At 51.2% G+C, this 15749-nt stretch overlaps 1 protein-coding gene across 2 annotated transcripts; it reads right to left on the bottom strand.

Moving 5' to 3' along the window:
- Window positions 1-37: 37 nt before the first annotated feature.
- ADISSP (adipose secreted signaling protein) lies at window positions 38-14017 on the bottom strand. 2 transcript variants are annotated; one of them, XM_084774719.1, is made up of 6 exons: window positions 13872-14017; window positions 7202-7318; window positions 5643-5785; window positions 1789-1927; window positions 816-938; window positions 38-668 (listed from the first exon to the last, which is right to left on the bottom strand). In XM_084774719.1, the coding sequence occupies exons 2-6, from the start codon at window positions 7218-7220 to the stop codon at window positions 568-570; spliced, it is 525 nt and encodes a 174-aa protein (XP_084630845.1). In that variant the 5' UTR covers window positions 7221-7318; window positions 13872-14017; the 3' UTR covers window positions 38-567. The 2 variants fall into 2 exon arrangements, with proteins under 2 accessions (XP_084630845.1, XP_084630844.1); XM_084774718.1 differs by having other exon boundaries at window positions 816-941; window positions 13872-14016.
- Window positions 14018-15749: the final 1732 nt, after the last annotated feature.

The following is a 15749-nucleotide window of genomic DNA, read 5'->3' as shown; positions in this document are numbered from 1 at the left end:
CAAACCCAAGGAACAAAAAGCCTCCACTGGCCTCTGATACCTACTGGGATTTTTATTTATTGAGGTCTCTATCCCAAACAGTCATTTAAAAACCAAGTACCACAGACCTGAGGGGTAGGAGCTAGGATCTGTACCTCCTCACCACATGAACAGCGGTGGGGAAGGAAGACAGAGGGGCAGCAGGGGTGGGGAAGGTGAGACGACAGCAGCAGCAGCAACGGGGCATCAGTGTCACAGAGACAGAGCCACTCTGTCTGCTCCTAATCCCTAGCTAGAGCCCCTATGGCTTGGGGTGAAAGAGGTAAATCCCACCCCAGGTCCCTCCTCTCAAATAGCCTCCTCAGGGCTCAACCCATTTCTTCCGTCAGGCACATGGGAGAGGAGACTGAAGGAGAGGCAGGGTGGCGGCAGGAATGAAGGCAGAAGTAGGGGGCATGAGCAAGGTCTAGCCCCGCCATGCCCACCAGGGGAGAGGTGAGGAAGCCACACCATCACGCAGCATGTCGGGGAGCAGGTGGAATTTAAGGCTCAGGCAGGCAGGCAGGCAGGCAGGCGCGGCCCCAGGCCTCAGTCGAAGCCGTGCCAGTCGCTGTGTTCTGAGTCGTACTCCAGCTCGGCGCCCACACACTTGACGCCGTCCAGCAGCATGGGTGTACCGTGGTGCCGGTCTGCAAGGTAGGTGCCACGTGTTAGCGTGCTGGCTGTGTCCTGGCACCACACAAGGTGTACTACCCAGGGACCTCTCCCAGCATTAGCTGGTGACCCTGCCAGCTTCAAGAATCTCCTGAAGCCAGACCTGCCCCGCTCTCACTCACCCATGACCCGGGCCTGCACCATCACTCGCACACAGGTGCCTGGGTCACCCTCGCAGGCCAGTAGCATCTCCTCTTTGAGGACACCTTCTTTGTGTGCCGAGTACTCACACTTGATGCTGTAGCCTGCTGGAGGACAGGGGAGGATAAGCAGTCAGTACCTCCCATACCTCCTCTACGTGGTCCCCAGCACCCCTCCCCTCCAGTAGTAAGTCCTGCTGAGCCTCTTCCGGAAGAAGCCCAGATGGTCCCCCCAGAGACCCAGCCCCACAGAGCTGCTACAGGACTTAAGATCAACGTGTCTCTGGCCTGAGACCCCAGCATAGCTCTAAAGGTGGAAGACAGGGTCCACTCCATCCTTCATAGAAGAGGTCCCACTGGCGTCACACAGGAAAGCAGGAAGAAGGTGCTGGAGTTAAAGAGGCTGTCAGAGGAAGCTTTGAGCAGATAGGATGGCAAGAGGAGAGGCCTGTCTCAGTTCTCGAAGGGCAGGTGGTTAGGTGCAGCAGTGGGGACACGGAACTGAAGGTGGAGCTCAGCAGCGTGCCCTGAAACTGGCACTCTAGTGTCTGCCAGGCTGGGGATCAGGAGTGGGTCAGGACCAGAAGCCAGCTGGAGAAGCAGCCTAGAACGCAGGGCCTGGAGCTAGTGGTCCCTGGGCATTAGGCACCAGAGTTCCTACTACAGCCCCTGCCTTTTTATCTAGGAAGATGAGAGGGAAGCCTGGAGGCCCAAAGCAGTCCCTCAGTGGCTTCCCACCTCTGGCGCCTCTCCACTGGGTACCACCAGGCAGTGGACAGGTGCAAACCTGCAGTGTGCGTTAATGGGATGGGCTTCTCTGTCTAACACCAGAGGCCTGGGGCTGGAACTGCCACACTCCCACACCGGAAGCTCAAGGAGGTGCCATGCCCCTGACTTTTGCTGAGTCACCTGTTCACCCTAAGCTAGGGAAAGGGCGTCCCAGTAGGGGACCTACCTTCAGGGATGGGCGTGACACTGAGAAGCTTGAGGTGCAAGCTGTGGACAGGGGCCTCCCGGACATCCTTGCTCAGCCTGCGCACAGGAGGCAGAGTAAAGGTGATCTCATACCTGTGCAGGATCTTCAGGAAGCCAACCTGCAGCCAAAGGGGGCAAGGGAGAGGCATCATCGTCACAGCTGCTTCTCATGCGCCATCAGAGTATGCCGCCTGTGCTCCTGGTGGAGCCCAGCATCTGCCTCCCTGCGTGCCCAGCTCTCGTTACTGTCCAGCTGTCCTACAGCCCTAGCACCATGGCTCCAAGCCTTTTAATAACCCCTTCCCCCTTTAGGCCCACGCAATCCCTGGCATCTGTCTTAGAGGCTCCACAGGCCTCAGTGGTCAGTTTTATAGTTAAGGATATGGAAGTCAGGAAGAGGCTGCCTAGAAGCCACATGGTGAACTACAGATCTCTTGGTCACTCCTGTCCTGTGTTATACACAGTAAGAAGCCAGCCACTGGCCGGGAGGGGAAGCTTGTTGGGCAGCACCTGTCCAGATTAAGCAGTCCCGCCGTTACTTGACAGCAGAGGATGCGTGAGAGGAAGAAGTGGGGAAATGAACAGTAGGGTTTGGAGAATGGCTCAGTGGTAGACTGTGTATTCAACATGTGGGAAACTTGGTTTTGATCCCAAGAACCAAACACAAAAACCACACTAAAGCAGCTGTGGGGGCCGAAAGCAGGCCACAAGCCGAATATTAACAGCTGTGGGAGCCCACAGCAAGCCACAACCAAATATTAACCATTGACCCTGTGACCTATCTGCTGACCCCATGGTAATAGATGCCTGCCTATCTGCACTCAAAGGTGCCATGTGACCAGTGACCTCTGCTCATGGCCCAAGCAATTTCTGTCATCCAGATATACTGCCAGGCAAACCAGTGTTGTCCCTCCGGGACAGATGCCTTGGGAACTTCTTGAGGTGAAGGGTCATAAGCTGAAATGCTGCTGAGAAGAGTGGCCTCTGGAACGCTTTCCGAGACAGGCATGGCAGCTCACATCTACTCCCAGCACTAAGGAGTGTAGGACTGCCGCAAGTTTAAGAGCAGTCTGAGCCACCCAGTGCCTTAGGCCAGCCCGGTGACACTCTCAAAACAAAGAGCTGGGGATATAACTCAGTTGGTGGAGTGCCTGTCTAGCATGCATGGCCCTCGGTTTGATCCCCCACACCAAATCAAGTCAGGCATGGTGGGGCACACCTGCAATCCCAGCACTTTGGAGGTTGGGGGCAGAAGGGTCAGAAGTCAAAGGTCATCCTTGGCTACACAGCTAGTTCAAGGACGGCTTGGAGTACACGAGATGCTGTCTCAAAAAAACAAAACAAAAAATACATTTTTAAAAAAAAATTGGGTTTCTATTTCATTTATTTATTGGGGGTGACAGGGTGGGTTTGGTATATGCTGTAGCATTATGGAGGTCAAAAGACAATTCACAGGAGTTGGCGCTGTCCTTCCACCAAGTAGGTTCCAGGGACCAAACTTACTTAGGCTGGCTGGGCAAGTACCTTTATTACCGGCTAAGCCATTTCAGTGGCCCTCAATTTATTTTTTCAGGGCTGATGAGCTAGCACAGTAGGTAAAAGGGTGCCTGACAACCTGAATCTGGTCCCCAGAACCCACACAGTGGAAGGAGGGAATTGAATCTTGCACGCTGTCCTCTGACTTCCATATGTATGCTATGGCACACCTCCTCCCAAAAAGAAATAAACGTTTAAAGGCTGGGTAGTGGTGGTGCTCACCTTTGATCCCAGCACTCTGGAGGCAGACATAAGCAGATTGCTGAGTTCAAGGTCAGCCTGGTCTACAGAGATGAGTTACAGGACAGTGAGGGCTACACAAGAGAAACCCTGTCTCAAAATAAATAAATAAATAAGTAAGTAAGGTTTACAAGGGGGCGGGGCTTTGTAGGGGCTGGTAAGATAACTTGATGAATAACGGTGCTTGCCACACAGATTTTGGACCTGAGTCCAGCACAGTGTGAAAGGGAAGGAGAGAACTGACTCCATACAGCTGTTTCCTGACCCCCACAGGCGCACTATGGCACACATAGTAATAACTTTAAAAGAAAATTTAAAGACCTTCTAGCTAGACTTGTATGCTGTGACCTGGGGCCCAGCTGTGGCACTTGCAGAATTTGCCAGGGAAATACTCAGAGATGTCTAAGAGGGTGCTTATCAGCACCCTAATTTATACCAGGAATGGAAACAACCGGAAAACCCAGGAACATAAAAGCAGCCATGACATATGCCAAATACCAGATGGGGGTGAAATCTCATTGAAAATTATTTCCTGGCAGTCAGGAAACAGTTTGCAAACAGAAGCAAACAAAAATCACATGTCAGCTGGATGTGGTGGTGCACCCCTTTAACCCCAGCACTTGGGAGGCAGAGGCAGGTCTACAAGTGAGTTCCAGAGAAGCCAGGGCTACACACAAAAAAAAGTCCTGTCTCAAAAAAACAAAAGCCCCAACAACAACAAATATTAGCCGGGCGGTGGTGGTGCACGCCTTTAATCCCAGCACTTGGGAGGCAGAGGCAGGCGGATCGCTGTGAGTTCGAGGCCAGCCTGGTCTACAAAGTGAGTCTAGGACAGCCAAGGCTACAGAGAGAGACCTTGTCTCGGAAAACAAACAAACAAACAACAAAAAAAACAAACAAATATTAGCTTTTGGGAAAAAAAGCTTTGTAAAAATACACTAAAACATTCACCACAGTCACTCCTGGGTGATGTGCCTATGACTGTGGCTACAATTAACTTTCCTGTCAAGGTTTTTTAGTGCCTTTATTTTGTTTATTTCCCTGGAAACCATCAACTGCAGGAAACAGAATGAAGACTTTAGAGCTGGGCTGGACAGAAATGAATACAAACCTAGCACCCCTCAGAGGAGGGCAGCAAGCCCTGTCACCAGAGGGCTCTCCTACTCAAGTCTGGGACCTGTCTTACTGACCAATCCGAGGGTCTCAATCCCTATGTCCCCCAACACAGCCCCTCCAGAAATTCCTTCCTGTCCCTTCCAAGTGGGTGTGGAACCTAACAGCATCCAAGCAGCTGAAGGAGCCATGCTGCTGGGTATGTGAAGTACGGCCATGAGTAAAAGTGTCCCACTAAGGAGGAGACTCAGGGTAAGGCTGACACAGCTTGGTGGTAGTGTCTGTCGCATGCTCACGGCCGTGGGCTCATTTGAGATAATTAATACAACTACAAAGAGCCAAATCTGGCAAAGAGTAAAAACTAACACCTCATCATCACCATAATTAGTGACATCACATCCACACGTCCTTTCATTCTCACACCAACACGTTGTTAAGGTGTGACTAGCCAGCTGGTGAGACGGCTCAGCAAGAAAGACTTGCAGCCAAGCCTGACAGCCGCAAAGCAGAGGAGAAACCAGACTTAGGCAGGTTGCCCTCTGACCTCCATATGCCACCGTGGCATACATGCTGCAACAAAACAAATAAATGTAAAAAACAGAGCGAGACCAAAGGAGGAAGGAGATAAATGGGGCAAACTGCCCAAGGCCACAAAGCCAGGCCAGCCTGCCCGAGCCGGATCCAGGCTCATGGCACCACAGCCTCTGTGGTTCTTGTTTACGGCCTATGGAATAGGCCACTGAGAGCAGCCTTGAGTCACACAACATCTGTTTAAAATTACTTACTGATTCCCTCACCTCCCGTTCTACAGATGAAGAAAGGTTCAGGGAGAGGCAAGACTATGCCTATGACCCCGGCTGTGGAAGGCCTTGGATGAATAGGACAGCTTCTAGAAGCCAGGCAAGAGGAAGGAGTGAGGTTGGTGAGAGGGAGGGGCTCACATACCTTAACTAGAAAGCTGTTGTCACTCTCCTGAGTAACCATGACCACAGAGTCATGCAGCTTTTCATCAAAGTGGACGTGGCTCTGGGAGCCTTCTGCATCATGGCCTGCTGCAAAGCGGATACTTCGGACTCTGGGCTTATTGCCTAGGAAGAGGAGGAGAGAGCTCCAGGTGCTGCTGGATTCCTTCACCACCAGGAAGCCACGCCTCCTAGTTTCCTGCCCATCCCAGACTGCTCTTGGCATCCTCCATCCCTAGCATCTAGTGTTTTTCAAAGATTTTTATTTGTGCGTGTGTGTGTCTGATTTTATGTGCACAATGTGTCAAGCAAGAAGACACTGGATCTTTTAGGCATAGTAACACACACTTTTAATCCCAGCACTTAGAAAGCAGAGGCAGGTGAGTATCTGTTGAGTTCAAAGCCAGCTGGTGTCACATTGTAAGACACTGTCTTAGAACAAAACAAAACAAGCAGCAACAACAAAGGCTAACAACAACAAAGATACACAGGAGCTGGATTCACAGATAGCTCAGAGAAGCCTGGTGTGGGTGCTGGAAACTCAGCCCAGATCCTCTGCACAAGGACTGCTGAGCCATCTCCCCAGCCCCATGACACCTTGCCTTCCAGGTTTATTAGTGCATAAGACAGGCCCAGCCTGTGACTCCTGTTAGCCCCAACCAACCTGGGGTACAGCGATAAGAATGGAGCCTAGGGAGTCTACTTGTAAAGGGAGAAATAAGGTGTTAAAAACAACACACTTTGGGGGCGGGGGAACAGAAACAAACCCACCTGGTTATCTATAAGAGGCTTTAGCTGCCACTCAAGATCAATGGTCACTAGCAATTAAGAGGCTGAGCATCATCCCAATCTAGCCCCACTGTTTCTTCCTCTACTAGTGTTGATGAGCGTCTCTGAGGGGTGTTAGCTATTACTGTGATGTGCTGGGAGTTCTAAGGCCAGAAAGGGCAGGGATTAATACATACTAATTGGCTGATAGGTAGTCAAGAGCCTGGACATTCAGCCTATGGGAAACTAAGGGCATGACGCCAGCTCTCTGTGACCCTCCAGCAAAGCCTTAGGCCTCCCGAGAATGATCCAGAGTCACTTCTGAGGGAAGGCCTGGCCGGGCACTGGCCTGGGTTCTCAGATTCTCAGCAGAAACCCTGTCAGACAGGCATAGCCACAGTCGCTGGTGCATCCCCGTCAGCCTGATTCTCAAATCTTACTAGGTTTCCTTTGCCTAAAGCCTTCCAGATTCACGTTAAGGTCTCTGATGTTCAAGAAACTCTACATGTCCTTTAAAACTGACACCAGAGGAACAGAGTGGCTGACGTATAGGCACACAAAAGCAGATACTTCCACAGAATGGCCAACCAAGGAGCAAGCAGGGCTCCCTGCTAGGGCCTGGGTGATCCCCTGGACCCGACACAGGCGCTGGCATACTCTGAACAACACAGAGATGTACCACATTCAAGGCTGAGGCAAGTCCAATATGCAACAATACTCCATCCACCAGGGGCCACTCCAAGAGCAAACTTACAGACCCAGGACAGCACTTACCTCTGTTGGCTGCAGCCATGGACACCCTTCCTGCCACTGGGCAAGACGCACAGCTCCTGCTTGACACTGCCACTCAAGCTCAGCAGCCTGCCATGCTCCAGAGACAGTGGCAGGAACCTGAAGGATAAGGAATAAGGAAATGGAAGTCAAGCCATGGGCTGATGAGGATCAGAGGGCTTGGCTCCCTTTGAAAAACCTTGTTGCTTTCAGCCAATACAGGGTCATCTGTCTGAGCCATCTAGTTAACACACATACCCTTAGCCCAGCCCAGGCCTGCCTGGTACCCTACTGACCTAAGACTCAGCCAGCTAGCTTCAGTTGCCAAAGTGACAACACAGGACTCTTATGTCCAGCAGGAAAGACAGCTTGGAAAGGAAGCTTTATTGGCATTTTTTAGATGCTATTTCTGGCATTACTGACCCCAAAGAGCAGGCCCAAGGATGATGATTGATATTCAGGTCATACACCCAGTTCAAGTGGACACAGATCAGTCAGCAGTACGCTCAGAAGTGGGCAAGAACAGGAGAAGACCTCGTAGATGTCATATTCATATTTTGGCAGTCGGTCAACTATTTAGACCCTAACCTGAGTCATGGAGGCCTCTGGTTCAACAACCCAAAGGCTGCCTCAGTGCAAAAGGACGTAAAAGAAGCTGAAGGGGTTGATCAGCAGGTAAAGGCACTTGCTGCCGAGCCTGATGACCTGAATTTCATCTGGGGACCCACGTGGCAGAAGAGAAACAAATCTTGCACTCCTCTGACCTTTATACATATGCTGGCTAGTACATGTGCAAGTGTACACACACACACACACACACAGAGAGAGAAGAATGTAACAAAATTAAAAAGAATACCCATGAGGCATTTTTAGGAAGCCTCTGATGTATAAGGATGGAGCCCATTAAGTGTCAAAAGAACAGTGAGGGCACCTAATGGAACAGATGAAATATACAAAACCAGCACATGCACAGAGAGCGCAGAAAAGGTAGAAAGTAATCAAAACAAACGCAAACCTCATGTGTCACCACTGAGGGCAGCAGTGCCTCAACTGTCTGCTATGGAAACCGGCAATTAAAGCGAAATAAAAGCAGCATATTTCTTGTAAGTGAACTGCTTTCTTTCTAGGCAACTTCCTGCTGATAACAAAGGACCAAATGCTAAGTCATTCTGCATTCCTAAAGATACAAATGCCAGAGGCAAGGACACTAACGATGCTGACCCATACGAGGTGCCCAAGTGACACTAGCAGATGACCTGGTGATCCGAAGGGAGAATGACAGGAGATTGTAATGGGAAGATATAACATCTCCCCTTTCTCACTGTGGGACAGCCAACACATTCACACCTCCTGATGTAGGACGGCCCGCAGAAAGTCACAGCATCCCTGACAAAGGAAGACTGACGAAGATGCTAACTGAGCCTCTCTGCCCAAATTCTTAGCCAAAACCACAGGATTGTGGAACACATTAAATAACTGTGAGCATGCAATGAGACCATCCAGGAGACAGGGTGTGCCACAGGACAACTGACCTGTTTCTTTTTAAAAGCATGCAGGGGTGCGTGAGTGGGGAGACTGTTCTAGATATGGAATTAGGCCACAGCCTGTTTTTGTTTGTTTGCAAATAAAGTTTCACTGGGTCACAATCCCTCTTGTTCCTGTGTATGTCACTTGTGACATCTTTGCACTAAAACGAAACTGCTTTGAAGAGTTGTGATAGAGACCTTGTGGCCTACACAGTCTAAAATGTTTATCCACCAGCCTGTGTTAGCTGAACACAAAAGCAAGGCTCCAAGAAGGCAGAAAAATTCTACACGAAAACTGACTCCCTTCGCCTCATCAGCTACAAGGAATGGTGGAAGGGGTTTCTAACTGCCTATTAAGAGAAGACATGTGAAGGGCTGGATGGCTTAGTGGTTAAATGCATTGCTCTTGCAGAGGACCAGAGTTCGAGACCTAAAACCCTGTCAGTCAGCTCACAATCGCCAGTAAGTTACTCCACTTCTAGGTGGATCTCTGTGAGTCTGAGGCCAGACTCATCTACACAGAGACACTATTAAGAGAGAGACACAGAGACAGAAACACAACCTGGAGATGTGACTCAGTAGTGGAGTGCCTGCTTAAAATGTGGCAAGGCCACAGCACTGCATAAATTAACTCAATTAAAATATATTAAGAAGGGCTGGAACTGGCCAGGCATTGGTGGCACACACCTTGAATCCCAGCTCTCAGGAGGCAGAGGCAGGAGGATGTCTGTGAGTTCAAAGCCAGCCTGTCCTACAAAGAGAGTCCAAGACAGCCAAGGCTCTATGTAACAGAGAGACCCTGTCTCAAAAAACAAAAAACAAAAACAAAAGGGGTGGAGCACCTGTTGCTCTTACCGAGGACCTGGGTTCAGCTCCCAGCACCCACACAGCAGCTCAAAACCAGGAGCCTGATGCCCTTCTGACCTCCTTAGAGGTCCTTAGAAAATTGAAGCCAGTCTAAAATACTGATTTTATTTATTTATCTATTTATTTGTTTATTTATTTATTTATTTATTTTTATTTTTTGGTTTTTTCGAGACAAGGTTTCTCTGTGTAGCCTTGGCCATCCTGGACTCACTTTGTAGACCTGGCTGGCCTCGAACTCACAGCAATCCGCCTGCCTCTGCCTCCCGAGTGCTGGGATTAAAGGCGTGCGCCACCACGCCAGGCTTAAAATACTGATTTTATTCAGTGAGATAATGGAACTGTGCATGTGCGTGCGTGCGTGCGTGCCTGTGTGTGTGTCTTTTTCAGAGAAGCACACTGAAATGTTTAGAGATGAGTGTCCTAGGAGTGACCCTGGATAATCCAGAGACGGAAGAGAAGCTACAGGGTAGCATTATAGTCAATGGCTGGGCCTGTCCAGGGCATGAACTCAAGGTCCCCTGAGTACTGAGCAGTCCTGGGAACCAGTGGGAATGGAGTTGACCTTTCTTTCTTCCCTACTGCCTGTTGCCAGACAGGTCCACCCAGGCTTCCACTGTGGTTACGGTGTTCACAGCTTGAGTCCCAGGATAGCCCTGGTAGAAAGAGGCCTGGGGAGGTGGATGGAAGTCCAAGATTCCAAATTCCAGGATGCAGAAGCAGGCACAGATACCATCAACACCCTCACAGAAGCTCATTCCCAGATCCTGGAATGAAGAGCTATGCCCTACTCACCTCTGGCAAGGGTCACCTCCAGGGAACCTAGCCTCAGAAAAGAGTCAACTCTTATGAATATTCCAGCCACTTCCTAAAGTGGTAGGTTCCAGGCGGTGACAAGTGACAAGTGACCAGAGTGGCTGGCCTTCTTGCTTGCAGAGGCTGTTCTAGATGTATTTCCATAACTATGGGGAAGTCACAGTCCAGTGTCTGTAAGGTTCTCCCATATCTCAAGACCCTTTCTAGAGATGTGGATGACCAGTGGCTAGTGAGTGGACCCCCATGAGCCCTTTCATCAAAACAGTCTGGCCTGGAGTAGTCTCAGTCTTCCTTTGCCCAGGTCCTCAGCCAGAAACTCCCCAACTCCCATCAACATCTAAGCCAAGCCCCAGCATCTTCTTTTTAGGAAAGCAACAAACACTCCACTCCAAATCCCAGGGAAGGCCTAGCAGTCCCCTCTCTCACTCTGTGATCACTCGGTTTCAATCTTTCCCATCATAAGGGGCCATGACTGTGGCTTTGCTAAGTGTCCCCAGCATCCATCATTGCACTGGAGAAGAAGGTGGATCAGTTCATATTTGTTGACTGAATTACATCCAGAGGGAGGAGGTCCAACCAGGACAGATATGGTGTGATCAGGGCAAGTGGCTCTCAGGAACGTCTCACCCTAATCTCTTAGCCAACTCTTGCCCTGGGAAGGCAACATCCTTTCAGCTGAGGTTTCCTTCCACTCTGCTGGAGGGTTACAGACAGTCCGTTGGTTCTCTCCCATACCCGCCCCAAGACGAGCAAGCTGCTGAAAGCAAGACCTCCATTTCCTGCAGTGACCAGAACCTGAAGGGGCGCCTGCACCCAGGAACTGCCTGTAACCCTAAGAACGGTAAAGCGAGTAACTGCAGGGACCCACAAGGGCCTGGAAAAACCAAACCTCCTTTCACCACAGACAACCTGCCAGTGACTGCCCCGTGGGAGCTACTCTCATCCACACAAATTCCTCATTAGAAGCAGAAAAAAGAGGCCACTGGGCCTCTCCTGCTGCAGTTCTGTCCACAGGGACCTGCTAGGCCACCTCACAACCCCTAGCCTCTCCATTCCTTCAGCCTGCACCTGTGCTAAGTCCCTACTGTCGCCTAAACCCACAGACATGGGGGGACGGGGGGCGGGGGTGAGAAGGGCGGCTGTGCAGCATGAACTCAAATTCAGATCCTGCCCTTGCTGGTGAGTAAGCATTGGCCTTCTCTTCCCAGGGTCTGATGCACTTGTGCCTAGAACACTGGGAAAATCGGCCCCCTCAACCTCCAACTGCTGCAAAAACAAAGCTCTGAGGGCCTGATTCCTAGAGTAAAGGCAATTTCACTGGAAGGAAGGCACCAGAAAAGATCATTTCCGGTAACTCTTGGAGGAGCCCTCTGGGAGCTCAACTTCTCAGACACTAGCTGAGAGGTTAAGGGGCCTCTCTCCCCTTCCTTCCTTCCATTCCCAAGCAACCAGGCTCCAGGAAGACTACACGCAGAGGAGGCTGCTGTGGGGCCTTTTCTACTTCAGCCCCCTCATCGGGCACAGCAGATGAGGCCCCTGTCCTCAGATGACTGTCAGCAAATCAGGAGTGAGAGGAGAGGAAACTGGGTACTGCAGCAGGCAAACTTGGGAAGTAGAGACAGGAGCATCGGGAGTTCAAGGTCACCCTTGGATACATAGTGATTTAAGGCAGCCTGAGTTATCTGAGGCAGTATCTCTTAATTAATCATTCAATTAATTAATGAAACAAAACAAACAAAAAAACATACAAACCAAGTGACTTCCTTGGCAGCTGCAAGATGGGGAAGATTGAACAGCTGAGGCCTTGGGGGTTTCCCTGGCTTTCAGATACTCTTAGGAGAAGCTGAAGTAACAAAAAACCTATGAAGAGGAGGAAGGCTGCTTTGAGGCTACCTTCCCAAAGAACTAGTATGTAAGTAAACAACTGGATGGCTGCGGAAAATTCCAGGGTCCTCAGTGTCTTGCCCCACAAGTGCCATAAGTCCTGGCTGCAACCCCAGGCAGCCCTGTTCTGGCCCTCAAGCTCCAAGCTGAAAGCCAAAGATGGTCTATCCAAGGCAAAGTGGTATGCCTGAGTTGTGACTTTCTTCACCCTCATCATCTGCCTCTTCCCAGGGGTAGGCCCCTAGCCCCAAGCTATCAAAAAGCCAGTTTCAGCTTTGACCCGTGCTGTGTGGCTAGGAACACATCCCCAAACCTTTTAGAGTCTCCTCTCTTACCCATCCCTCAATCACCATTCTCAAGCTAATAGGGGCCTTACTCTATGCCAGAGCAGAGAGCAGCCTTCTATCCTTCCTACAGCCTCCTCCCTTACACCCATCCTGGGATCCAGGCGCAGCACAATCACTCAAGCCCAGCAGAAGCATTTGTCCAGCCTCCCCTTAAGGCTCAAAGATCATCCACTGAAGTCTCAGCTAGGGAGGACCACATTGAAGCCTCAAGTGGAAGCAGTCTTCCATTAACTCAGCTTTAATCTATCTTTGACGTCTCCTACCCCGAAGCCAAAGATGCAAGGATGGTATGGTGTTTACTCTCAAAAACAGTGGAGAGAAAGGCCGACCTGTGAAAGGGGTATTTTCGCCTCCTGCTGACCAACAAGTGCTGCTGTCCTCAACCCTGCATCCACTTCCCACATTCCCCTTGACCTCAGCCAAACGAGGGGCATGCTTGGATTCCTCTGGCCTCTAGACTGTCTGTTCCACGCAAGAGGGGGAGACCGTGGGGTGAAACCTGCTCCTGATCTCCCTCCCTCCCACCCACCACCCACTCCCCACCCACCCCACTCCCTGGCGCGCTCCTTCATGCAGAGCAATGCCCGATCTCCACATCCCACCGCCAAGATTAAAAAGGAAAGACTCGAACTGTCCAACTGAGCCCTGTTCACTAACAAGAGCACTGGCCCAGAACCTAAATCACATCATTTCAGCGAGAACTGGAGAGGCTCTGGCTCTGGCCCTATGTCCTTTTGCATCGCCATCGCTGTGGGTGTGGCACTCCCCACCCCACTATTATTGTCTTCTCGGGGGACAAGAACAGCGGGACCGGCCTCAGACGTACCCATATTAAGCACAAGGCCGCGGATCTGTCCATCTGAGATAATGCCCTGCGCTCTCTGAGCTCGCCCGGGCTGACGCAGGAGTCTCCCGAGACGACCCTCCCAACATCAACAACCTCATGATCCTTGCCCAAGCACCGGAGGTTCAGAGGCTACTCCTCCAAGGTCACATAGAGACGTGGGGACCAGGTGGGAAAGAGAAGACAGCCGCATAATATGGCCCCACCCTCAGGTGTCACTTGGACCCTGCCAGCTAACCGTCACTTGTACCCAGGACCCCACATCCCCCACCCCATTCAGCTTCTGCAGAGTTCCTCAGGCTAGAAAACAGAGCCTCCAGCTCCAGCACAGGGGAGGATCTCAGACCCAGGAGCGGGCTCTGGTGCACTAGGAGGAGCAGGGCCCATCTCACCTTGCAGGCGAGCCCCGCGACCAGGCGGGCAGGAACGACCGCGGAGGTGGCGGCGGCAGCGGAGCAGGCTCTTGAGCGCGAGGAAGAGCCCCGCGCCGCAGTAGCCTCGCGCCACGCCCTCTCCTCCTTCATTGGCTTGAGGGGCGTGGAGGGGCGGGGCTATGGCACTTCGGACCAATGAGCTGTATCTGAGATCCACCAATGAGCGACGAGACTCCGTATCACGTGCGCGCGGAGGCTGCGCCCCACGAGTCGACGTCACCCCAGTAGCACGAGCTCTGGCGGTTAAGCGGCGGGCGGCTACGTGGGAATAGCTTCTGGAAGCCGACCAGAGCGGCCTTCCCCACGAGGCTTCCGAGCTGCCAGCGGTTTTATCTAAGAGCTAAGCTATCACCTTGCCCATTCGACTTTATCTGGGTTTTGGTGTCTTCCTTTCCCACCCCACTCCGCATTCCAGATAAGCATAAGAACAAAGAAGGCACGCGGCGTGGGAAGGGCGGGGGGAGGGAGCCTATGCGGGCGCCCCCAGGGACAGAAGCTTCTGCTCCTGGTCTCCAAGGAGGCGGTCGCCATGGCAGCGGGATGCGTCCCAACCCACCCAACAGGGTGTGGGCGTCTACTTAGAGCACGGGCAAGAGGCACTGCCAAGGGTTTTTGGATTTTTGCCACAGGCCCACCTCTCGGTGTGTGACTGTCTCCACCCTTATGTGCATTGACTAGGACAGGTGACTTAAAGTGCCATAGGAGCAGTCAGAACACACAGGTTCCTTCTTTCAAACTTAACTAGTGGAGACAGGTCCTGGACTGCTGAGAGCTTGCTTCCTTTTCCAATAGAATATGGTCGTTGCCTCAAAGTCTCCACTCTCCTTGGGTCCTTATGGTCTTTAACCTGACTGTCAGTCTTCATCTGCACGCTGTTATTAACAAATTAGCCTTTCTGGGCTATTGTTTTCATAGCGTAGAAGGCCCAGCGCTTCCGTGCTGTCTCCAGCAGAGCTTCTCAAACTTTTATCAGTGTTTTGGATGGTACGTGCGCTCCCTGCTGTTGAGAAAATTCTGTCCCCCAGCGTGGACATTGAGAACTTTGTATTCTAATTCCAGCCCACTCAACCCCTCCTCCCACTTTTCCATAAGCCCTGTCGTGTAGTCCGGATCTGTTCCTTTCCAAGTCAGCGGACAGTGGGTCCAGCGTGTCCTGCAGGCCACCCTGCCAGGCAAAAGTAGCCTGCGGATGTGTAGCCTCCGGAGCTTTTCATGAGTAATTCTTCCTCCGTCTTCTTGCCCTTCATTCTGCTTCTTCACAAAGGATTTTGATTTTCAGTCTTCTTTTGAACTATCAGCTCTAACAACATTTACTCACATTCGCTTTCCAAATCGGAACCAAAAGCTTGGGGTAGTGGTCTCTCAGCCTCTTGGGAACACATCAATTTACCGTAGTCCCCTCTCACACCTATCCCTCATGTTTATTTTACAAGGTGTGTGTTAACTTTCAGCAGTATTCCTTTTCTTCCAGCTGCCTTTCACGTGAAACCCACCTCTTGGTGAACTCTATTAAACAGACTAGTTGCTAACCGTTTACTGTGTGGGGCAATTTTCTAATCGTTGACTTTTTGGTTTTTCGAGACAGGGTTTCTCTGTGTAGCCTTGGCTGTCCTGGACTCAATGTGTAGACCAGGCTGGCCTCGAACTCACAGAAATCCACCTGCCTCTGCCTCCTAAGTGCTGGGATTAAAGGCGTGCGCCACCACACCCGGCTCATCTCCCTTTAACGTATATCCTAAATATGTAAGATGGGCAAGTTGCTGTGCTAAGCTCTATGCAGCAGAAGACACCCACAGCTTACTGTGAGAACATGCAGAACCCTGGTTTCCTGCTCAT

This window comes from Acomys minous, assembly GCF_964271855.1.
Source record: "Acomys minous genome assembly, chromosome: 3".
Lineage (NCBI taxonomy): Eukaryota > Metazoa > Chordata > Mammalia > Rodentia > Muridae > Acomys > Acomys minous.
Note: the sequence above shows the minus strand (reverse complement) of the source record. Positions and strands in the feature narration are given on the sequence as shown.